This window comes from Rhea pennata, chromosome Z, assembly GCF_028389875.1.
Source record: "Rhea pennata isolate bPtePen1 chromosome Z, bPtePen1.pri, whole genome shotgun sequence".
Taxonomy (NCBI): Eukaryota; Metazoa; Chordata; class Aves; order Rheiformes; family Rheidae; genus Rhea; species Rhea pennata.
Genome location: NC_084702.1, coordinates 66862056 through 66887512, shown reverse-complemented (window position 1 = coordinate 66887512; position 25457 = coordinate 66862056). Strand labels below are relative to the sequence as shown.

The 25457-nt window shown below is 37.9% G+C and overlaps 1 protein-coding gene across 3 annotated transcripts in view; it reads right to left on the bottom strand.

The window, feature by feature from the left end:
* Nucleotides 1-24653, bottom strand: part of TTC33 (tetratricopeptide repeat domain 33) — a 43620-nt gene extending 18967 nt beyond the window's left edge. For 2 of the 3 annotated variants that reach the window (XM_062600364.1, XM_062600366.1), the window contains exons 1-3: nt 24560-24653; nt 23776-24004; nt 3040-3121 (exon numbers count right to left, since the gene is read on the bottom strand). In XM_062600364.1, coding sequence (XP_062456348.1) covers nt 3040-3121; nt 23776-23996 — 303 coding nt within the window. In that variant the 5' untranslated portion in view covers nt 23997-24004; nt 24560-24653. Of the gene's footprint in view, nt 1-3039; nt 3122-23775; nt 24005-24310; nt 24386-24559 lie in introns of those variants that run through there. The other variant, XM_062600365.1, reaches the window with a different exon arrangement.
* Nucleotides 24654-25457: the final 804 nt, after the last annotated feature.

Here is a 25457-nt window from a genome sequence, read left to right as displayed (position 1 = left end):
CAGGGCCAATACTGGTCAAGCCCTGGCTGAATCAGTGTATGGTGATTCTTCCAATATCTGGAGCTACTAAGACTTTCTCATTAAGCAACACAATTGCAGCTTTAGCATTTGCGTGGGTATGGTGGATTGGAACAACATACTCAACTGTAAAATGGTATCATTTGAGTATCAACCGCAGTATTTTTGGAAGGAATTGCATATTCCCGTTTTGGCAAAAATGGATTTTTACAGCTCACATTAGCCCCTTTAAAAGCACAAACGTATCAAATTTCACAGCGTTATGTTAACCAGCTTCCAGTAAGCATAAGTCATACCACAAATATCATCTGTAAAAGCTATTTGTACATACAATAGAAATGCTGCCACCTTAAAGCATAAATACAGGTTTTCTTAAAAAAGATTTAAGAAATTTTCTAAAATGTTTTGTATGTAAGTCTTTCTTCTATTGCATTGAATGAGAACATGACTATTATGCAATATCAGAAAGTGAAATCAAAGAGAGAGTGCAACTGTCCAGCAGTGCTCTCTTCTGCAGGAAAGCAGCAAAGACATGTTGGAAGCAAAGCCCTGCATTCCTCGAATCTTTTGGTTTTCATTATTTTCTAATTGTATTGTTAAGCTGAATGATGAGCCTGGGGTATCAAGTAAGTAATCACACCTAGACATTAGGTATTGCAGCTGGAGCACCAATTGAATTATATTGTAGTAAGCTCTTGCTTACACACATCACTGCACTGTAGCATGGATCTTGGTAAACAAGTAATTCCCTATTCTCCTATTCCTTCCACTATGAATATATTTAATTGCAATATAATTGTAATTAAATAGACAACTTTGAGAGCTTTGCTTTGTCTGTATTAATTGTTGCATTCACATAAGACCACTGCTTGCTTCTAAAACTAGTCTGGTGGGGAGGGGAAACACCTTCTTTCCAAGACCATGTAAAGAAAGCCTGAGTGAATTTCACCAGAAATATTCAGTAGTTTCAAGTAAAAACAATTACTGAATTTTATTATCAAGATCATTAAAATTAATGAATCATTTCAATTAATTCAAAAAGCAACTCTATGCCTCCCCCCCCCCACACACACACACAATTTTTCCTAACACAATCTAACTGGATCCATTATACATATATCATACATTGACACGACAATCCAACAAATCAGTACATTTTTCCCAAAATAATTGAGGACGAAAAACCTGTTAAAGCTCTAAAATATTTTCAAAATAAATTCAAAACATTCTATAGTTATATAGAACAAAACTATCCCTTACTACTACTGCAGTGGAAGCAGCTTATGATCGTTCAATTATTTAACAGAATCAATTTCTCAGTTCAGAGGTGAGAGGAGAAGACATGGTAACATTCAAACAAAAAGCAACAGTCGTATCTTCAGCAAAAGGCCTGAAAAATAAGTTTTGTTGCTTCCTTTTGTTTTTTTTTTTTTTGGGGGGGGGGGGAAATTACAGCAACAGATTTTAAAATTAAACATTACAGCAAGCTTCCTAAAAATTAGGCATTTATTAAATTACTTCCACTTTGTCTTTTCCTGATCCTAGCTTTCAACAATGTATTTTTCAGCTATATTTTGAATAGCTACCTTAAGCTAATATTTCCATTTTAAACTTACTATCCAACCAAAAAATGCTAATTTCTGAAATAGCTTTTCCTCTAACTTTGATTTTCATTGTTTTCCCTTCACCTCAATTTACTTACCTGTTCTCTGCCTTTTGTCACCATATATGTCAATTGACAAAAATCTGTTAAGGATGCAATGTTATTTAAGTATTCCAGAAAACTTGAGTGTAGAAGAAATAGCTCTCACTGTTTTCTCTGAAAAAACAAAAAAGCCTCTCCCCTAGAGAATCTGAATGTGCTCACATTGTGGCACATTAGCAGGGAGAAAGGCTTTTTAATTTTCCAAAAATCAAGGTGTCAGCCTGAGGAAATGAGCCCTGTCCTTTCCTGTTATGCTAGTCCCTGTAAACATGGAGATATATTTAACATTGCTGCTTCTCATTTCTGTCTTACCTGCTATGCTACTGATAGTCCCTGTAAACAAAAACATTAAGATACAGGTGAAATATTCAGTAGCTTGGCAAACGTTTTCTATTTCCACTTATATAGACTAAGACATAGCCAAGCTGTTACTATATGCTCAAGAGAAAAAATAAAGATAGTAAAGCACAACAAACCCTGGGATGGGGAAGACAAGTAAGAATAGCTTTCAGCAAAAGAAAAAGGAGCAACTTCAACAGATTTTAAATGAAAAGTAAAATGGATTAAGAAATCTGTAGCTGTACATTTCTTATTCTCAATCTCAATTAAAATTTTGCAATAACAGTTTTTTGTTTAATACGGAAAAACTGTATTTTTGTACTTCGGCAAATAGATGAAGATTAAAAACTTCCTGACCTAAACAAAACAATGGGTCCTGGAACATTTGCCATCCCAGTCACACAGAAATAACAAATTCATATATGAACTTATAATTTTAGTGAGACTACAAGCATTTTTCATTAAAACAGCTGTAAAATAAAGGCTTGATGAATTGAGACAAAAGTACTCTATTTAAACGTTCTTTTCCAAGACTAATTTGTCTATGTAAGACTGAATGTGGACAAACTGGAGCATGTCTTTTTATAGCGCATCCCTGTTTAATGGTGATGGTATTAAGTCAACTCTGTAGAAAGAGTGGATAGTTTTTCTGGGAGTTTTTTTGTAGAGGCAAATTTGCTCACCTGTCAGAGTAACATTCTCTTCCCCTTCTACCTAGCATATTTTTTAAAACATTTCAGTTGCTTTTGCTACGGCATGAATTAAGATATTACAATCCAAGAAAAGATTTTTTGTGATTGGCTAAGCTTACAGCATATTTCCACCACCCACAGAAAAGACTCTGTTGTGCTGAGAAGAAATGGAAACCCTAAATTAATTATTCTGTAGTTTATGGACATAAGCAATATACAGTATTACATGGTAACTGTTAAAGAACCACAATGTTTTATTTTTGATAAATAATTGTTATAATTTACCTGTGATTTCATCTCATAAAGTGTAGCATCCTCTGGAGTTAACTGAAGTGCTTCATCCCATTTGTGAATAGCCTCTCGGTATCTGTAGTTAAAACAATATTACAGACTCACTACATTTTAAGAAGTAACTTATACTAGGTAATTTTATTGATTTAGATCCTGACATTGTCCTAATTAAAGAGGCACAGCATGTAATTAATATTTATTATTTTGCTGACCACTTCTCTGTAAGATAAGCGGAACTGTTTTGAGGAGTTGAGTATTTGTTCTTGTGACGAAATGGGTACTAAGCCCTAGCACAAAACTGGCCTCAAGTGAATCAGCAAGTCAAAACAGGAAACTTATATCAGAGCAATGAACGAAACCTAGAACTTCTGCACCGAGTGCAGTTCCCATTACTGTCAAAATCACTCTTAACCATAATAAATCAATCATAATCTTAGTAAGAAAAGAAAAGAGTACCTTGAACTTCATATGCCGCAATATAGTCATAATTTAAAATTTCTTTCTAGCTTAAAAAGCTGCTAAAAATTGCAGTCACCCTCCCGCATTATTCTGTTGCAACAGAGACCAAAATAAAGAAATCTGGATAACTCAGGTATACAAAATACCAAGAAAATTCAAAGTAAACTGGTATACTTAATTTCATGAAGCCACTCAACTTTAAGAGATACACAGTAGCTTAGAAATATGTTTCCCTCTTCTGGAAACAGCAGATACAAGTTGACCAAAACCAGTAAGAAGTCTTTGCTTTAAACTAAGAAGTAAAAGCTAGACAAGACAAACCACGGTAGCAGGGTAAATTGCTGCAAAGTTGCTGCAAAATGCAAGAGCAAACAGTGGCACGAGTGCAATCTTTCAGCCTTGGAGAAAGTCTTCAGATGAACAGTAAGGATACTAACGGGTATATAGGAATCCAGAAGTTCCATGCATCCACTGTTACAATATCCATATTTCCTATGAAATTTTATGTAGGAACTCATATTTTCATTAATTCTACCACCAAAATATGAAAGCTGTTACTCTTTAGACAGACAGATACACGTACATATGGCAATTTTAATAATATACATAAAATTGAAGTAATTTTCACACACACTTCTTATACAAACAATTCATCTCCCCTCCTTCTTTCCCTTCTCCCATTTTCTAGTTCTCTGGCTTGTTCTCCACCTCAAAATTTTCCAGATCAATACCTGAAGATTTCAAAAAGTTCTGAATTGAATGAAAACAAGGGACTATATTGGAAAAGCTATACAATCAAATTGTAAAAGGTTTCAGGTATTAACAGTTTGTTAAAGACTGATAAATATGCTTAGAATTCAAGTTAACCATCAAAAGGACATTTCCGTGCATTTTTATGTTTCCTAAAAATTTAGCTACCAGCCATGCATTTGTAGTCTCAGTTCATACCCTATGTACACGTGTTTATGCTACAAGAAACATCACCTTTTCTACACATGACAGCATAAGTGTTAAGTTGTTCTTTAGCTACTGAAAACTTTTTGAGTAAAAGACTATAGTTTTGTCCAGAACCTAGCACAGACATAGCACAAAAAAACCTTACTTTATTAGCAGGGACTGCATGATTGAGGGAAGCCCTCAACTCAGATGATGCTTTGGCCACACAATAAGCTGAAACATTGCTAATGTAGCCACGATGTTTAGAAACAGAGAAGAGCTTGGAAAACAAAGCAAATAGTAACGACATCAATAACCATGAAGGAATAAACAATGCAGTGGCACTACAGAACAGAAAGGCAGCAAGATCAGAGTCACAAGTTTCTATTCCGTATGAAGGGGTCATTACTGCTCCCTCAAAATTTAAGTCTGACTATAATAAAAGTCATATGAAGAACATGCTGCCTCTGAAGGAGAGCCAAGCAGGCAAATATTCTCAAATCCTGTTGGGTTTTGCTGCAAATCTGCCTACGGTCTGCCAACACTAGATAGACAGTCAAGAGAAAAAGAGGTTGTGCAGTCACAAAAACGCTGTGGATGTGTGTATTTTGTGCTTGAGCAGAGAAGTCAGTGATCCAACAATTGCTGCCATACACATGAACAAAAGAGTGACAATAATTTAAGTAAAAACACTCAGTTTGACCTGTGAACTTCAGAAATGGTGATCTAAGAGAAATGAAGGTTTACAGTATGGACATATCCATACTGCAGTGAAACATTTATCTTTTCAGTGCATATATTTTCATAAGAAGAAAGTCTGATAAAACAAGTCTGCTTAATTTTACAAATATGCAGGCAAAAAAAAAGTTTCCATTTGTGTTCCAGGAAAAAAAAAGAAGAGAGGATACTGTTTTTAATTAAAAAAAATTTGAGAAATGCTGTTTGCTCTAGTAACACACAACTTAAGAAAAGCTAGTTCTTTAACCAAAAGATTTTTCTTCCTCATTCTTTTAAAGTGAAAGATTATATAATGTGTTAAGTATCAGATGCCCTACTAAAAATGTTGTCCAGGGGCGTAAGATACAGTTGTAAAGTCAATATTCTAGTAAATGATGAAAACCATAAGCCTTGGTTGAAATTAAGCAGCAAGCTAACTCATGAGTAGCATCACTAGAATAAAGTAATTTTAAGTCTCAGCATCTGATGGAACTGGACTGTATGGAATCTTTACCATTAAAAGCAGGGAGAACTAATTTTAAAATGGATAAATTCAGTATAAATATTTTATCTGCTTTGGGTTCAATCAACAGTTATACAAGTTTAATGACTATTCCACATGCTGTTCCAATTCTTCTCTAAAAAAGTAAATAAAGTCACACACAGAAATAAGTTACGAGCACATTAACAAGTTCATATGCATCCACTGAACTGCAAGAACTAGTATATCAGGCTGGCAAAAGGGAAGTAAAGAATTTTAGCTTAAGCCTGTTGCATTGAGGCCTACTAAACATGTTCTTCCACGTGCTTGATATTGAATGAGAGCACACAAATTCAAAACATGCTATGGCACAGCAACATGCATTTGAATCCTACACCACTTCAGAAAAATGAATGTGAATCTCAGCACTGCAGAAATTAAAATGGCTTATATCAGAAATAAATTGTATCAGAAACAAAAATGTGTAACAAAAATCCCAAATCTAACCACCAGTGATTTTTTTAAAACCTTCAGAAGCCTCTGATATTGATCAGAGTGGGCAATAACCCCATTCACTAACACATGCTCAGGGCTGACTGGCTGGAAGGCACATTTACAGAAAAGGACCAGGGGTCGTTTTAGACACCAAACTGACCATAAGCCAGCAGTTGGACTTCTTTGTTACAAGGGCACACAGCACTGTGGGCTACGTGAGGGAACACAACACCAGCAGGTTGAGAGGGATGATCCTTCCCTTCTGCTCAGCACTGATGAGGTCGTGGCTGCGGAGCTGCATCCAGTTCTGGACTCCCCGGTACAGGAGAGACATGAACGCACCAGAGGAAGTCCAGTGAAGGGCCACAAAGAGGATAAGGGATTGGAGCCTCTCCCACATGAGGAGAGGCTGAGAGAGCTGGGGCTGTTTAGCCTGGGGAAGAGAAGGGTTGGGGGAGATCTTACCACCTGAGGGGAGGGGGTAAAGAAGGCAGAGCCAGGCTCTTCTCAGGGGTGCCCGGTAACAGGGCAGGAGTCAGTGGGCTCACAGTGAAATACAAGAGAGTCCGTTTAAACCCAAAGAAACTTTTCCACAGAGAGGGTGAGCGACCACTGAAACAGGTGGCCCAGTAAGGTTGTACAGCCTCCATCTTTGGAGATGCTCAAAACTCAACTGGACAATGTCCTAAGCAACCTGCTCTAGTTGACCCTGAGCAGAGGGGTTGTATTAGTGATCTCCAAGGTCCCTTCCAGGATCAGTGATTCTTTGATTATCAGAGACAGCAGGACATAAAGAATGTCCCTTGGCAACGTTCTGGTTTGACATATATATTCCTGTGCATATTAGACAAGAAAATTCGTTATTTGTAAATTGTTTCAAGAATGCACTACATGACCTTTAAAGGTCCTTTACAGTCCTGTCTCCTGCAATTTCACCAAGTCTAAATCATATTCCATATACACTTGCTGACAAGAAACAAGATATACACTTTCTAGTTTAAGAACCGTTTATATCAGAATGCAAGAAACGCAACTGCAGAATACAATGTCTGTAAACTAATTCTAACAATGCAAGAACAAATGTTGACCCAAATACTGTCCTGAGAAGTATGTGGTTCACCAACAGATAAAAATCATGGCAAAAATAGTGCATTTTTAAAAATAAAAAGTGGTTTGTGCAAAGAAAAATGCTTATTTCATCATTCATTCACTTTCAATCAACAGAAGACGAATTCCCTCTACCTGGTGATAGGCATACCCTAAAAAACTGATTAACAAAAATATGCAAGAGGAAAATGAAAGCCTAGGAGTGAAAGAACTTTGGCAATTCAAAAGACTTTTTACCATAAGTAGCAGGATTCAGAAGTCCAATGCCTTTGTTAACTGCTATGGCAAACAACAAGTGGCATGCAAGTTTAGTCCCCTCAAATAATCTAGCTATTTCTATTAAATTCCTAGGAAGAAAAGCCAATTCAAGACGACCAAGGGTGTTATAATAAATAATACAAGTATACTGCTGGCATACAAAGAACCAAAGAACACATCATCCCAGCTGCTAGTCGTTTTCAGGGTTGCTTAGGGCCCAGAGGAAAAGTATATCAGAATTAACAACCCACATTGCACTCATCTTTCAGGAACAACCAACCAACCAACCAACCAAACAAACAAAAAAAAAGATGGGAGACAAATGGCTCTATTTCCTCCCCTTAGTAAGAAGTAGCAATATATAAAATCTGTTCCTTAGGTTTTTCAGGTATGCATTTTAAGACAGACCTGTTATACAACTGGGGGGGGGGGGGAGGGGGCGAGGGGAGAAGGAGGAGAAAAATCTAATAGGAGCCTTCCAATACCTAAGAGGAAGCTACTAAGACAACAGAGCATGGCTCCTTACTGAGGCATGCAGCAGGAGGAAAGGAGACAGTGGTATAAATCAAAAGAGGAGGTTGTGACTAGATATAGGACAAAAAAACCCAAACTTTTCACTGGGTTGATCACCAGTCATTAGAGCAGACTGCCCAGCAGCAGTATGGAATATATGGATATTCCATACTTGGAAGCTCTTGAGACACAACTGAACACAGCCCTAAGTAACCTGGTCTAAATTCAGTGTTGACCCTGCTTTGACTAGACAATCACCAAGGCTTCCTTAATTTTTTTGATTTTGTATGGGAATACTATAAAAATTTATCTAGTATAACCATAAGGAAGTCGCAGGATGTTAAAAACAGGCATATTTTGATTTTATAGAATATCAAATTAATATTTATTTCCAGAAAATTAATATTCTGTATAGACAATATTATATGTGTATCTTTCATACAAGTTGTGTACAATGTATTGCATATATACAATTGTATGTAACTAAACAGCTAAACTTAAGCAATAAAAAAAAACCTCTTTAAAAAGTCTTTACATCACATTTTGAAGTATTAATCATTAGAGTATAAAGACCCACAGGGACACCAGTAAAATTGTATATGCTCTACAACAACAACAAAAATATATACAGTGCATCCAGAATATAACTATCATTTTATCTTCTTTATCAAAATGCCAAAAGAGTAAATTTAAAACTGAATACATCTGGGATGGCTTCAGAGTACAAGATTTGATAGATCTTGCTGATTTTTATTTAACGGGATACAAAAACCCAGAGCTTCCCTGAAGTGGTAAAACTGCTTTCTTCAGACATGCTACTAACCATCTGGAAACTATACAGACTTGGCACGTTTTAACCTAACTTGCTAAATGTATCAAACAAACATTTCATGCTTACAATTTACTTTTTCAACAACAGTTCTGGGAAAACATCATCTCTTGAACTCTCTAACAAGATCATTAAGTCAAATTCATATTTTCCAGAAAAAATGTATTTAATTGGAAGCTTCTGGGTAAAGTACTAAATTTAGAGTTCAAAATCCAGTCTCCGATGTGTAACTTGAGCCCAAAGCATGTAATGCTGAAAATGGTCACTGCAGATCACAGGAGATACAGTCCGATCGGAGTGCACAGTTGATGCTTTAGGAACGGATTAAAACTTTAGGGCATGTTTAAAATGAAACTGAAAACACAGGAAGACATATCAAATGTAAATACCAGATGAGACAATATTGAATTTAGACAAGATGAGACAGGCCTGCAGTAGAGAGGCAGATCACAGAAGTACAGTGTAAAGAGAAAATAAGAGGCAATATAACTCCTTGGAATTCTTAAAAGATTTGAAGGGAATCTGACAAAACAGAAGTTAAAGGATCAGGAGGAAAAATAGGGCTAGACAGGTTTAAGGAAGATGAGAGAGAACGAGATTTAAAGACTGATTGTCAAATACTTCTACCAGATCACAGAGCTCAAAGGTAGAATAACGGTCTGTGACCACCAGAAGCAATTTTAGCCTAACATATGGCCAAATACCACGAAGCCTTTGATGAAAGCTAAAGGAAAAGAACATCAGACGCTATTATACATACCACATAAAGAGAAAATGAGAAGTTGATCATATGATTAGAATTCCTTTTTTAAGTTGGGAGATGATGTAGGATTACATAGCAGCAGGAAAGATAAGAACAACAGGTGAAGGAGAAAACTATGATATAAAACAAGTATCAGATATTGCAGCTGATATATTTCAAATGCTCAAAGAGAAAACATTTTCTGGATATCTTGAGTCCAAAGTCCATGGCAGTTAATAATGCAGTGTTTTTTTTTGTTTTTTTTTTTTGTTTTTTTTTTTTTTGCTAAAAATGAAGTCTTAAATGTAAAGTTTCAGTTTCTCAAAAGAGCTTCAACAGTACTTTCTATGAAAGCAAAAGGAAGAATAACATAAAAGAAATGAATTATGGGGATGTATTTGAAGCAATTTTCAGGTTGCATCCTGGTCTTTGTTCAGAATTATTTATTTAGATATCCTTCAGAAATGTAGTAATATGAGTAGAATGAGGGATATAATTTCTTTTCTTAGCTGAATAGATATTTTAGCATTTCAACCTTTAAAATATTTGTCCAGAAAATGCTGAAAGCTTGGTCTCACCTCATTTCCCACATTAGTCATGTCAAGTACAACAGGAAGTCATCAAAAACTGTCCAGAGCACCACAAAAGCAAGCCTCTGGCATTTAAATAGCAGTGTTTCTTCCTCTATATTAAAATAACTTTTTGCCAAAAATTGAATGATGCTGGTGGGATAGTGTTAGGAGGGTTTGACGTTTTGGGCAAGATGATACACAAAAATCAAATGCCTTAATCTGTTCATATTCTACTCTGGGTAGTTGCATTTAATCTAGATGATATACTATTGTTACCTGTATTAAATAACGTAATTCCTCTTCATTTTCTTTCCCATTGTTACTTCTGGCCTCTGTATAATTTTTGCCAGTTTCAACATCCCAGAGTAAAAATGATATCAGTTGTATTCAAGAAGAGAAAGAGATAAAGACACGGGAAATACGTAATTCTCTACGGCATTTTGAGATTTATAAAGGGCAATTATAATTTATTATTTATGAAAGAACCAATCAATCAAGTTGGCAGTTACTTTATAAACCTCCTCACATAGCTCAAACGATTAGGCAGTATTGATGTCAAACGCTATAAAATACCAGTCCAAACACTAATAAGTAGAACCGTCATCTTGAAGGAAATGAAATATAGACGTGCAATAAACAACATGTGATCTACGTACAAGGACAAAACAGACATGATAAAGACTGTATACAGGTAGGAACCGGATGTCACCATCCAGGAGCAGAGGAATGCGTCAGATGTTCTAAAACCCAAGGCAGCTCACCTGCAAGTCAGGACACTTGCAGGAGATGAGGAGCGGGACAGGAGAAACAGTGACCTGTAGGTGTCATTAAGTAAATATGTTCTTAAAGGGGCAGAAGAGGCAGACAAGCCTGTCCTCCAATTGCCAAGAGAGATGGAGCTAATTAACACTACTTAAAATGCTATATTTCTACTGAAGAGTAGCCTCATATAGAAGTGAAAAAATAGGTTTAGATTGGCACACTGTTTGCAGTGTGATTTTGCATGCATACAGTATTGCATAATGACTAGGAATAATAGCAAGAACTCCTTGAACCATCTCCACCTGTTTCTCTCACAGCACAGCAAGAGAAGACAATCAAAGAACAAAAGGTTCAACACTATTAACATTTCATATGTTTTATTTACATGGGTTATTGGATAGGAATAATTAAGCTATTTATAGTTCACAGTATCCTATGCTTCTGAATCCTAACTTAACTCTTCCTCTTTCTCTGCTTTTATGAACCAATCCCATGCTCTACCTAGGGGAACAGACTTACGAAGAATATTTTGAGTTCTGGAAGGGCTCCCTTTCTATTAAACTGCCTGTGGTTTACAATATGCTTTCAGAAAAGGAGACACAGCAGCAGACCCTTATTTCTTCAGATAATCGAGCAGTTGTAACAGTTGTGCTCTAGCAGATCCCTTCCACTCTTAAAAAGGAAAAAAAAAAAAAATCTGAAGCAATCAAAGGTGCACCTGAAGAAAAGATTAGTGTCTCCATTGCAAACATATGCCCTTTAACATATATCCTCTATTACCTTCTCTTTAAACTTTAGATTGATCTCACTGATTAGATAAATATAATTATATCTGACTCATAAATGCCTTAACATCTATAAATGCTTTTCCTGCATAAAAGCTACCATCCACAAACTCTAAAAATATGCTAGTAATTTCTCTTAATTTTAGGTTTGACCTGTACTCACCTGGTCTTTTTCTATTTTTGATCAATATTTCTTGCAATTTCTTTGCACACTTATTATCAGAATACGACAAACTAAGTAACCTGAGCACCCTCACAAGCAGTTAAAATATTTTGATAAAATTTAAGTTACTTGGAAAGATCCAGGTTAAATAACTCTCTCTCATGTTGAGACAATGCTGCATGTAATAGTTGTTTATGCTAGCTACTTACCTGAAATATGCTCATGTTTTATGCCATAAAATTGATTCTGTAAAATAATTACATTTTATTTATACGATCCTAATTTCAATATTTCTTTCACTTTGTATATGACCAGCACTTCTAACACTGTTTTCTAGTATGCCTTGGAATTTCTTCTCACTTTGAAGTCCACAAAAGAAATTTGCTACTAGAAGAAACTATTTTTGAAATCACATTAATTCAATTCCACCCCCAATACAAAAGTCTTGTATCTTTACCACAGTTTCTAAAGACAAAGACAAAAATTTATGACTATAAAGTTTCAAAGTCATTTTAAGTCAGTTGTCAGAATAAGTATGTTCTTCACTCTCTCCTCATTTCTGTCTACTCTTTCTTGCCCTTACTTTGCATCAGCATAAACATTTGTGCTTCGTAGTCCAAGTCACCAATCTAATCATGTTAAGACCCATCCAAAAATTAGTATAAGCAGTTTCCCAATCTAATTTTCCATTTGGCTGCAAAAACACAAAACTTTCATCCAGCAGCAGTGACATCTGTACTTGGGTTAACAAGACAGCAAAAACTTCAGCACTGCAAGTATATTTTTTGGTTGCTGAAGAAGTTCACAGTCCTTACTTTACTAAACAAGACAAACTGATATTCATGAAACAGAATGCACTATAAAAACGCCATCTTTACTAAACAGTTTCCTATCACCTTCATGTTTAGAGCTGTGAAAACAGTACATTTTTGAGTTTGTAAGCGACGGAGAAGGATGGCCTAGCAAAGGCCAATTAAAACAAAATGTCACTTTCAACAGAGAATAGTGGAAAAGTTTTGTTTCCATCTCAATATGTGATTCCACTCTATCCCCCATGTTTTATTTATACAATTTTTTTTAAAAAAAAATTTCTATTCAAATCCGTTTCAAAGCCTCAAAAATATTAACTAAATTCAAACCAGAAATACTCTTTGAAAACTGAACTATGATTTCATTTTGGTACATTTAGTATTTTAAATAGAATGTCCAGGAAAATAAGTCATCTGTGAGTAATATCAGGGAAAGCACACTGACAGACAGAACAGTTTCACTGATGGACTAAAGACAATAAAAAATGCCTATGTCAACACTCAAATTCACTGAAGGTAAACCATAGGAGTTAATCGTCATGAAAAGGAAAGCTTTAATAAAACTTCCAGACAGATACAACTTCAGATATACTATCATTTCCTAAAGAGAAACCTAACCTGCAGAATTCCTTTCAAGTTTATACTATTTAACAAGTTTAATAGGTGTCTTCCATTTTTAAAAGTAAAATAGGATTGTGTAGCCAGCTGGAGATGAGCCATTATTCACTGCCAAAATTTCTTATCAATCTAGTTCAGAATCTACAGTTATAAACTGTATTTTGTCTTAACTGTCATTTTTAAATTTTTGCGTAAGATAAATAGCTTAGACCAGGGTCTACTACACCAAATTTTTATTACCAGCTGACAGGTCAAAGACAAAACAAACTACATTTTCTAAAATCTGTCATTTAGTTGCTAGAGCCAGTAAAACTCCAAAGGTTTGCAGGAAAACATGTCCAGTACTCACTAAGAATGACCAGCCTAGAAAAATTATCAGCTTGAATTGGCTTCAGAATAGCAAACTCCCCAATTCTTTGTGAAAATATTATAGCTATTACTCTTTTCTGCGAGTAAGAACACAGGATTGGTGCATCATCTCTTTAACTACGTGGCATTTCTTTCACTTAGTGAGAGATGGGCCTTAGTGTTCTAGGCCCATCCAGATGTCCCTACAAGTGAGCTAACTTGTCTTTTGTGATCTTAGGAAATCAACTCTTAAACCGTTAGCACTTCTAGAAAAATCAAATATTTCCGTTAAAAAACAAACAGAAGAATGTAGTGCTCTGATTTTCCCACCCACCAATTGAACTAACAGCGTAAAGGCCTGACTGAATAACTGAGCAAGATGTTTTTCCTGGATAGCTTTCACTCTGAGCATTTACAACTTAAAAGCATCCTTTCTAATTTAAAGATACTTCCATGAAATACAGCAAGATGTGGAGAATATCATTTAGGGAACTAGAAAGCAACAGGATGACATTAAGGCATTTAGAAACAATCTTTATCTAGGAAAGTAACAAAAACCATCACCATATCCTATTTCTTTTTAAAGCTGCCGAAAAATAACAGCTGAGTGACAATTATGGTGATGATCATGCAATGGATATTGAGTTGCTGCCTTAAAATTACATTTCATGAACCATAAGGACAAGTCAGACAAGCTGGGTTTTCTGATGTAATCTTTGTCAGCAACAATAACTAGGCTTTGTTTAAGAGCACATGAACTAAGGTATTAGAATTAAGAAAGCATGTAATTTTTGTTCCACAGCTTCCTTAAGGAATAGAAATATGTAGAAATTAAACCATTTTCACAAAATAAACCCCAAAGCCTTCATCTGAGTAATAAAATATTTTTCCCTCTTTTTTTTTTTTTCCTTTAATATCCAGCTACACTGCTGCATATATCACAAAATAACTTGAGGGGTAGGAGGGGAAGGGAAGAACATTCTATAGCATGTCATTAATACAGGGAATACTGGACGTTAACAGCAGTATTTCAGCTGAGCAACTCTTGTTGGTGCCTGTCGAGTAAAGGATTTGAAAAAAGTCCCAGTTTGTATTTCTCTGTAAAATATCGTTTAAATTAATTCAAATTACTAGATTTTTCATTTCACTCTGTACATAAAAATTTCTAGATTTAAGAGTTTTTTAATAAAAATGTCTGAGGTTATGTATGAAATCTCTTAGTTACCTCTTGGCTCAAACCCAAAACATTTTATCTTGCAATGTAGACTTTTGCATTAAAATACTTACAGGAATCCTTAACCACCATCTACCAGCACAGATCTGCTAGCAGAAATCTGCATCTACAGGGCAGTGATAGTGCTGCTATTGCTATTATATGTACTATTGTAACAGATTGTGCCTGTCCCAGCAAATATATAGAATATATGGGGTGGGGGGAGGGAGTTTTCAGAGGTCTTCTCCAGAAACAAATGACTCAACTGTGAGAGAAACTCATTAGGGAGCACTTCATCTCAACAAAACAGTTAAAGAGGAAATGAAAAGGTGCCATTGCATTCTGTTTCATACACTGACCCCTCATTCACAGCAGACTTTTCAAATCCTTTACTTAACAGATACCAGCAAGATTTGCTCAACTGAAATACTGCCGAATTGCTGCCAAAGAGCAGCACCTCATGAAAAGCCACATGACATACACACATCCATTCAAAGAAAGAAAAAAAAAAGTCAGACTGCTAAAAGGCTATCTAAACTGAAAAAGGTAAAGAACAGATTATAAAAGAGTAATTAATTTACTTATATAAAACCTAAGATTAGAAATACAGGCAGCACAAGTGCTTTCACAGATTTTAAATTAATTCTTAAAGCATAGCTTTCATATGTTATAAAGATCAAATGTAAGTATTCTTATAGTAATTTGTAACAGTGAAAAATAAAAACCCAATACTTTAGTCTTTACATAGAAGATTTACGAGGCATTTCACAATTATTCCTGTTTTACAAGTGGAAAGACTGAGACACAGAGATAATGTATCCAAAGTCAAGGCACCTACCAACAGAAAATAGAATCAAGGCATGTAGGTTTTCTGCCTCTTTGTGTGTCTGTGAGTAACCCTACAACTTGTTACATCCTAACATGACATGGCCAGATCAATCTTCACAATTAATGCCTGCTCATGACTATCATTTTTAGCATAATTTCTCAGACTAGATACAAGTACTGTTTAGACATAAACAAAAGCTCTGTGGAAAAAGTGCTAGGAAGCAGTTTGCCATGCAAGAATTCACATACTATTAATTCCTGCCCTACTGATTACTAAGAAGCAAATACTGAATTTTTGAAAGTGAAATGTGAAAAATCAGACTGGTATTCATTATTTCCCAATAACTTCACATGCATCAAAAGGACAGAAGAAAATGGCTGTCAAGCACGATTCCTCCGTATGAAGCACAGAAATTTGTGAGACTAATGTATATAGAAAAACTGAGGAATACTTTTGCTTAAGAACTTCTCAATAATGTTCTACATGTTTCAAAAAGCATTTCCAAAACTGACACAGTGTATAAGAATTTATTAAAAAGATTACTATATAGCAGATTTCTTTGGGGAATGTAAGAGTTTTTCTTTTACATAGCTCAAAAGACTATTTCTCACTCAGAAGAAACAGACCCTCAAAGCTTAATGATCTAATGAGAAATAATCCTTCATTTTTGAACAGGCATTTAGGCCTGATTCATCCCACCTAGTTTTAGGTATTTAACCTCAAGCATTTACAGTAAGACTTCAGTCACCCTGTAGTCACATGGGCTATCTCTCTATAAGCAAACTAAAAGTATCAGGGAGCATTTCCAGCCAGTGGCACTTGAGTAGAATTACTGTTAAATTTTTGCACGGATCAGTCCTTGGCATGGTCGCAGCCAGCCAGCATTCTCCCTGACAATTCCCAGGCTCAGGCCTGGAGTAGGAGCAGGCCTTTCTTAAAAGGCAGTTTGCACATGGCCACCCTATTCAGGAAGGTAAAAGTTGCATAGCAAGGCTGTGAAAGCTGTGTGCCAGCTGGCCGCAGTGCCTGCAAATGGTCCTGGCACCTTTATAATGTAGCTATATTGTTAATACTGAGCGGCAGAAACTTCCAAATTGCAGTTTAAGCTCTTTAGTGGGCTGAACCATAGTCTGGAGATACCTCTTTCTACTTGCACTGTAAATAAATCTTGAGCAGATAGATTCGTAATTTAACTGCCTCCATTAAGTGCCTAAAGTTATATAGGATGAATGCACGCATCAGTTACAGTATGCTTGCCACTAAATGTATGTTATATATAAAAATATGCACGCATATGCATAGTTGACAGCTGTTCCATTACTATTTCTCTTCCTTTGTATATCTAAATACTCACATTCATATACACATTATTCAAATACAGATACTACAGTCTCACAATTCAAAGTCTCAAGTCGCAATAATTCTAAAAAGAGAGATGCTATCAAAATCATTCTCTTACACATACTCTCAGAAAAGTTTGCAAAAAATTAGTAACTAAAATTCAAAACTGAACTCTATTTGCCAAATAATAACCAGTTGCTGGGAAAAAAATGCTCACCATAACAAAGAAAAATAACTATATTAAAGATAAATAGTAATTTAAAGTAAAGGAACTATTTAAAACAAGTAACAAAAAGCTTCTTCAATGAGGAAGGCCAACTGGCTGCACCACCTGGAAGCAAAAACTCTTTCAGAAGTGAGAAAAAACAATAAAACCCCCAATATAAGTTGAATATATATATATATATATAGCAATGTATCTCAAAGGTGAAAATTGAAGTGTTACTTCATACACCAACTTATGGGAGGGTGTTAAACACTACAAAACATTCTGCTTGGCCACCTGTTTCAGTGGTCGCTCACCCTCTCTGTGGAAAAGTTTCTTTGGGTTTAAACGGACTCTCTTGTATTTCACTGTGAGCCCACTGACTCCTGCCCTGTTACCGGGCACCCCTGAGAAGAGCCTGGCTCTGCCTTCTTTACCCCCTCCCCTCAGGTGGTAAGATCTCCCCCAACCCTTCTCTTCCCCAGGCTAAACAGCCCCAGCTCTCTCAGCCTCTCCTCATGTGGGAGAGGCTCCAATCCCTTATCCTCTTTGTGGCCCTTCACTGGACTTCCTCTGGTGCGTTCATGTCTCTCCTGTACCGGGGAGTCCAGAACTGGATGCAGCTCCGCAGCCACGACCTCATCAGTGCTGAGCAGAAGGGAAGGATCATCCCTCTCAACCTGCTGCTGATGTTTCCTTACGCAGCCCACAATGCTGTTGGCCTTTTTTGTTACAAAAGCACACTGCTGGCTTATGGTTAATCTGGACCCTGGGTCCTTTTCTGCAAATCTGCTTTCCAGCCAGTCAGCCCCAAGCCTGTACTGGTACATGGGATTATTCCTCCCCAGGAGCCAGGATTCATATTTCCCTTTCTTGAACTTCATGAGGTTCCTCTCTGCTCATTTTTCTCATCTTTTGAGGCCCCTCTGAAGGGCACCTGGTGTCATTCTTCCCAACCTTGCTGAGGGTGCACTCTACCCCATTGTTCAGGTCAGTAAAGAGTTTAAACAGTTTTGGACCTAGTATTGACCCCAGAAGTACATCACTAGGGATTGGCCTCTAGCTGGACTTTGTGCCGCTGATGACAACACTTTGAGTGCAGCAGTTCAGCCAGTTTTCAATACAACACCCTGTCCACTTATCCAGCCTTAATTTCATCAATTTGTCTATGAGGATGTAATGGGAGACAGTGTTGAAAGCCTTACTGAAGTTAAGATAAACAACATCCAGTGCTTATCCACCGTCATCTCTTATCTCTAAAGGCTATTGGGTTGGTCAAGCATGACTTGCCCTTCATAAATCCATGCTGACAACTCCCAAGCACCTTCTTGTCCTTCATATATTTCAAAATGATTTCCAGGATTATTTGCTCTATTGCCTTCCCAGGGATCAGTTTGAAGCTGTCTGGCCTATAGTTCCCCAAATCTTCCTTCTTGAAGACAGGAGTGACATTAGCTTTCTTCCAGTCCTTAGGAACCTCCTCCTAATCATCATGACCTTTCAAAGATTGAGTGGCCTCTCAACTACATCAGCTGCTCTCTCAGCACTCAAGGGTGCATACCATCAGGTCCCATAGATTTACACGTATCCAATCAAACACTTCCTGGTCTTAAGGGTTTGGAGTTCTTGAAGGCAAGTCTTACCAGTAAAGACTAAGGCTAAGAAAGCATTGAGTAATTTGGACTTTTCCACATCCTCTCTCACTAGGCTCCCTGTCCCATTCAGCAGTGGGCCCACATTTTCTCTAGCCTTCCCTTTGCTGTTGATACATCTGTAGAAGCCCTTTGTGTTACTCTTTACATCCTTTCCAAATTCAAGTCCAGGTGGGGTTTGGTTTCCCTAATCTCAATCCTACATGCTCAGACAGTATCGCTGTATTTCTCTATACTCCTCCTGGGTCACCTGATCCCGCTTCCATCTCTCTTATGTTTCCATTTAATGTCTGAGTTTTGTTCAGGAGCTCCCTGTTTAATCCACATAGACCTCCTACCACCTTTGCTCAATTTCCTGCTCATTGGGATGGACTATTCTTGAGTCTGGAGGGTTGTGTTTTTTGTTTTTTCTTTTTTTTTTTTTTTGGGGGGGGGGGGACCCTCCTTTCCTGGACCCCTCCTCAATATACCCCACCTCTAAAAATATCCCATATGCCTCATTTCTCCAAGTATACAGCAATGTAATTAAGCTGCTGAAATGTTTCAGGCAAAGACAGCTGGTAGATTTTGGCAGATTTTCTGGGAAACTTCTTTACTAACATTTTCATTATGTAAATAACATCAGTTTTATTGACTGAAGGTTTATGGCAATTTCCACATAATGATCTTTGCCCTTTGCCATGTTAGCTGCGTCTAAATGAGTTAGCAAAATAATCTGAGAAGAGCTTTATTACTTAAATGCTTCCCTAACTCACTAGTAATCAAGTACTTACCATAATCTAAACCTGAAACACACTTTTAACTTGAGAGTAAACATGTATTATAAAATCATGACAGAAAGATCTATTTTTTAAATAGATATTAATCTATTGCTCAGTCTGCTAAACATATCTTTTTCTTAACCATTAACTCAACTGATCACCACACTAAACACTTCTTTTAAAGGATTGTGACTGATAATTTCTTCCTCTTCACTAATATCTTACAGTATCTAAGCCAGAAAGAAACTTGCTGTGGCGTATATTGCTGAGGAATGACAAGCTAGCAAGTAGGTATGTGGAAGTAATTCTGGTGTATCTGTGCCAGAAGAAAAGTAATCCACATTCATATAAGCTGAGCTTAAATGCCATTTCACAGAAGTTGAACTTGTTTTTTTTTTTTTTTTTTAATAACAAGAGTAAAAAAACTGAACAGAGTAACTCCTAAAGAGTTCCACTAGATTCCACTAGAATAGTGAAGTATTTTCAAGGATTAACTGATTATCTGTTCTATCCACAGCACTTCAGCTTGTCACTGTTTAGTTTGCTACTGTAAAAGGAAAAGTAAAATTTATCAGACTAATTTATATCAGCAAATAACAAAGTGACATTAGCTATTTATTTTAACATAGGTGACTATCTCGTAGATCAGCCAAAGCAGTTTGTTCCAGTTAAAGCCACAGTCTTTCCAAATGAGTGCCAGCTTTAGAAAAGAAGATCTTTTTGGCAGGTAACATAAAACAGAATAAGGAATAAACATAATTAGAGTGGCATTAACATGATTTTTTATTTACTAATATTTCTGCAAAATAATTTAAAATTTTAACAAATCACTAAAAATTTAACCCAATAGTGTCTCTTTGTATGTATATATATGTATGTATGTATATATACATACACACACACACACACATTTAAGTGAGCGGTTTTTTTTGATCATCTTCAGGCTGCCTTGAGAAGACCTCTAACTCCACCTGCTGGACAGCTACAAAAACTTCTGTTGTTTAAAGAAGTGTGCATGGGGAAAAGCAAAACCATTTCTATCAATATGTAATTCAATTACACTGAACATACCAGGCTGGCATACAAGTTTTCCACTTCTTGCTGTTAGTTCTCTACACATCATTGGGCTGAGGATACATACATGTTCCACTATTTAATCTCCTCTGAACTTATCCCTAAGTGTAGGTCCACATACAAAGGTAACTTACCATTCAAAGCAAGCTACAATGGCAAATCACTGTTTTAAAAGGCGCAAATTCTTAATCCTTGAATGTTATGCCAGATATAAAACTGCTTAGGACCATCCATGCAAAACATCTGAACTGGATTTCTGAATGGGTTTATTTTATTTCATTCCAGTGTGTGGGGGTGCATTCATGCTGGTATTTCATTTTGGATAGTCTGCCAGCATTAAATTTCATCTAAGCAAAAATATTCTCTTCTGAATATTCTCCATTCCTTCCCCCAACAGACACTTCTTTTTCATAAAAGGGTTTCCAAAGAGCAGGCAAATTTCACTTCTTCCACCCAACTGTCTGTTCTTTCTGTTCTGATAGCACAGCTACTCATTCACAAGTCATCTCCCTTATAATTGCCTATTCACCAAGCTTCTAGGTCAGAACTTCCTAACCCATGACCTCCAGGTTATATTAGACCTACCAGGATAGTAAGTCCAATCCACCACCTGTTTCTGGCAGTCTCCTGGTTTCCATCTCTCTCTCCTCACTCTGTTCCCCTTTTCCCCCCAAAAGAACAAAATGTGGGTTACAAACTGTTCTCTTGGGCAGCATTTCATGCCAGCTCTCTCCAGGCTTAACAGGCCTACTGAACATACGTTACACAGTGCACTGGCAAACCACCTGCCACCCCTACACTGCTCCTGTGAAAGCTGAAAACCCCCACAGATGGCTGCTGCCACCACTGAAACAATTCATCCATGCCACTCCCAGGTTTGCCAGTCAGCAACCTGCTCTTGGCTGTACAGTTTTTTCTGTCAGCCCATTATTTTGTTCCCCCAGGAAGCACTGAGGCTTAATTTACAAGCACAAGACAGTCCGAGTTCATTCATTCATAGAAATAGACTTACTACATGTATGGAGACCACCAACAGCATATGGCCAATATCTTCAGTTAGAAGATGGGGAAACAACAATAAATTGCTTCCCCTTACCAAAGGAATAAGCCACCTGGCTTAACCCAGCATGAACGTGGTCATCACTATTCTAATTAAATACTCAGACCTGTAAGGAAATACATTTTTGATCATATTACAGATTATTTTGCCATGCACTTGCTTGGAGTTCCTTTTCTATAAGGACTGAAGATGAATTCATTATTTCGTATTCTTTCCTTTAGTTAGCCTCTTGCTTCTTCCTGATTCTTTTTCTTCATGGAATCCTCTTCTTCCTCCATCCATCCCACAGATAATACCAACTAAGACACCACCTTGGTTTCTCTCTAGTGCTCAGTCTCTATGTTTTCTTACGAGCTTCTCCAGCAGAACAACTACTATCCTTTTATCTGAATGCTGCACTATCCAGTTCAAAACCTTTCCTAAAATATCAGTGCCTAGTAACAAATCACAGAAACAGTCTACCTAAGGATTTAAATACTTAACCTAAGTCTGCTTATCTCGTACAAATGTATATTCAAAAAATACGCTGTACAAGTCTAAAACAATTCCACCACACTTTTCAGAAAGAAGGAACTCCTTGCAGATTGCTTCCTCAGGTTACTGGTAGAGGCATTTAAACTATTCCACTTGTTTAAGTAACAAAAAGACTCACACTGAAAGTTCCATGCAAAGTCTTTTTTTAAAAGCAGATATACCTGGAAGTTATCTGTTCTGAGAGCACCATACTAATGTAATAATTGCCCTACAGAGTGGCACTACATAAATTGATAGCAGTAAGTTCTCCTGAAACATGCAAGCTACAACTTTTGTAAGTTAACTTCTCTTGGGTCTCAGATATAATAGTGTTCACATCAGACTAAGATAGTGAAAAACCTACAGAAATTATAATACAGGTTTCCAGAGTTGTTATAAACCACTTAGTATCTCTTAGTGGTTCTCATAAGGACTTTGATAAAACAATTCTCACTAAATTTGGGAAAAAAAAAGAAAAAAATCACACATTGACAAATTGCTACTTATAGGTGAGCTTTCTTTTGTTTTTGAACTCACAGAAAGTGATAATCTTTCTTCAGACAAAACTCAATCTCTAAGACTAAGACATTAAAAGCACCAAAAAATCCACTTGCTGCTCAGCATTAATATACAAGACTGTCTTACTGCCCTAACCCATATACATAACAGATTATTTGCTGTTGCTTAAGAACATTTATTGTATTTATATAATACATAAAAACAAAATAAAATACAAAACACTAAGATCCACAACAACTTAAGGTACCCAGGTTTTGTGTACAGCGTATCAGTGAAAAACATAAGAGGGTGAAAGTGGGAAGGATCACAGCTTATGCCTAATACACATAAACAGAAAAAATATTAGTGATTACAGGCTGTAAAATGAAAGCATTTAGAAATACTTCCACCTTCTCAAGCTTGAATTTCTATGAATATCTTGGGGGAAAAAAAAAGATATAAGAATTTCTCCACAAAAAGCCAGATCTAACAGTTAAAGATAAAAGAGTTAACAACAAACTCTTCTAATTTGTCTATTGTAAGATATTAACGTTAACCAATTTTTGATGCTATTACCTACTCAGTGTACCCATATAAAGAAATTTGCTCTTCAATAGGAGCAAGTTACCACATAATAGCTAAAACATTACTTAAAGTATAACTTAGCTCACAAAATTTTACTTATCCTTTCAATTTTCAGATCCATTCAGTTTTTCAGCTCTCTGCTTCTATCATTTTTTTTGTTAAGTGAGCATTCAGACACAAGACTGAACACAGACTTCACTTCACAGGTGCCAAAAAACAGCACCATAGAAAACAACAACTGATTCAGTTATCAGAATGTGGTTAAAATGAGAAGAATGACTAATTTCTTTTACAAATATGAAAAATACGAATGCAACATCTAAAAAATCGCTTAATATTTGAAAGAGAATTAAAATATCATTTAGCACTTATTCAGTCTAAAAACTGAGAAAATAACATTAGTACCTCATGTTTTCTGCCAAATCTGCACCTTCATCCTTCAGCTGCTTGCTTTTCTTTATGCAGTCTTCTAGAAGAACTTCTTTTCTTCTCTTAGTTGCATGCACCCAGTTATCTTCATCATCATCAACCAGGTCTTTATCATCAGCAGCTTCTGCTTCAAATTGTTGTGAAGTGGCTTTTGAAACTTTCTCACCAATCTTTCTCTTCCACCCAAAAGAAGCCATTTGGAGAACTGAGAAGAAACATATGTTTGACAGTTAAGTTTTTACATGTGAACAGAAAGAAAATTCCAACTTATCTCGATTCTAGGACAAAAGTACACAACAGATTGCCCTTCACAGAAATTCTGCTGAGCAGCTTCCCTCTAGCTATCACTCAGGCAGCGACAATTCTGAGCTTCGCTGGAGCGCATTCTCCAGCGAGGAAAAGAGAAAAATAAGAGAAACGCCGGCACACCAGAGAGCTTTCTGCAGCTGAAGGTAACACACGGGCAGCGGGCGGAGAGGCGGCAGGCCTCGGCCCAGGGAGCGCGGCGCACCTCGGGCACGGGCAGCTACGCCGGGCGCTACGAGCCGCGCTGCCAGGCCGATCCCGAGCTGCGCGGTCTCGCAGGCTGCCCCCGCGCCGGAGCCCCCACCCCGGCCCGGCCCGGCCCGGCCCGGCCCGGCCGCTGCCCAGCAGCCACGCAGGGAGGGAGGGAGGGAGGGACGGACGGACGGACGGGGAGCGGCGCCGGCGGCGGCGGCGGCAGCAGCGACGCCCCGACCCCCGCGGCGCAGCCCGGTACCTGCCCCTCCGCTCCCACCACCGCCCCTCCGGCTGAGGGCCCAGGCGGCCTTTGACCCGCGCCGCGGCAGGAAGCGGAAGCGGAAGCGGGAGCGGAAGCGGAAGCGGAGGGCACGGGCCGCCGCCGCGGGACGGGAACGGCCCCTTCCGCTCGCTCCCGCCTCTCGCAGGGGCCGATGGGTCTGCTTGTCTCAAGTGAAACGGAAGGGTTGTGGTACGAAGATAGGTGTGATGGAAAGACAGAAGCATGGGAACATCTGGCGACCTTCTTGCAAACCCGAAGCAGGATGTGAAGCAGGACACGGAGGAGTTCTCCCGAAGGATAAGCGGCTTTGGATTTGTTTTGAGGGACTTTTTATATACTTGTAACGAGCATCCATTGTACTCTCCCTGGACTCCTTGGCACCAGATAAGTGCATTGTATTTGATAAACAACTAATCTAATGTAACCAAGAAATGTCAAAATGATTCTTGCCAAATATGCTATCACACGTTCTCACGTGATCTGCAAAGACGCTGCAGCTTGATCGCAGCTTATAAGTACGACCGCGTGCGCAATAAAGACAGACGTTTCCTAGCGTTCACATCGAATGTGCGGTGATGTCTCCTTTTCTTCGCAACAGGGGCCGGGGCCCGGCGGCGGGACCGGGGCAACTTAACGCCGGGGGCCGCAGCGGGCGGGCGGGCGAGGGCCGGGCCGGCCGCGGTGCACGGCGGGAGCGGCCGTCCCGGGGCGCGCGGCATGCCGGGAGCTGCAGTGCGCGGCCGCCATGGCGCGGCCCAGCGCGCGGCTGCGTGCGGAGGTACCTGTGGTACCTGTCACCTCACTCGAGGGGGAATTACTTCCCAACAAAAAACACTACAAAAATAAAAGAATACATGGGGGATAAAGAGAGACA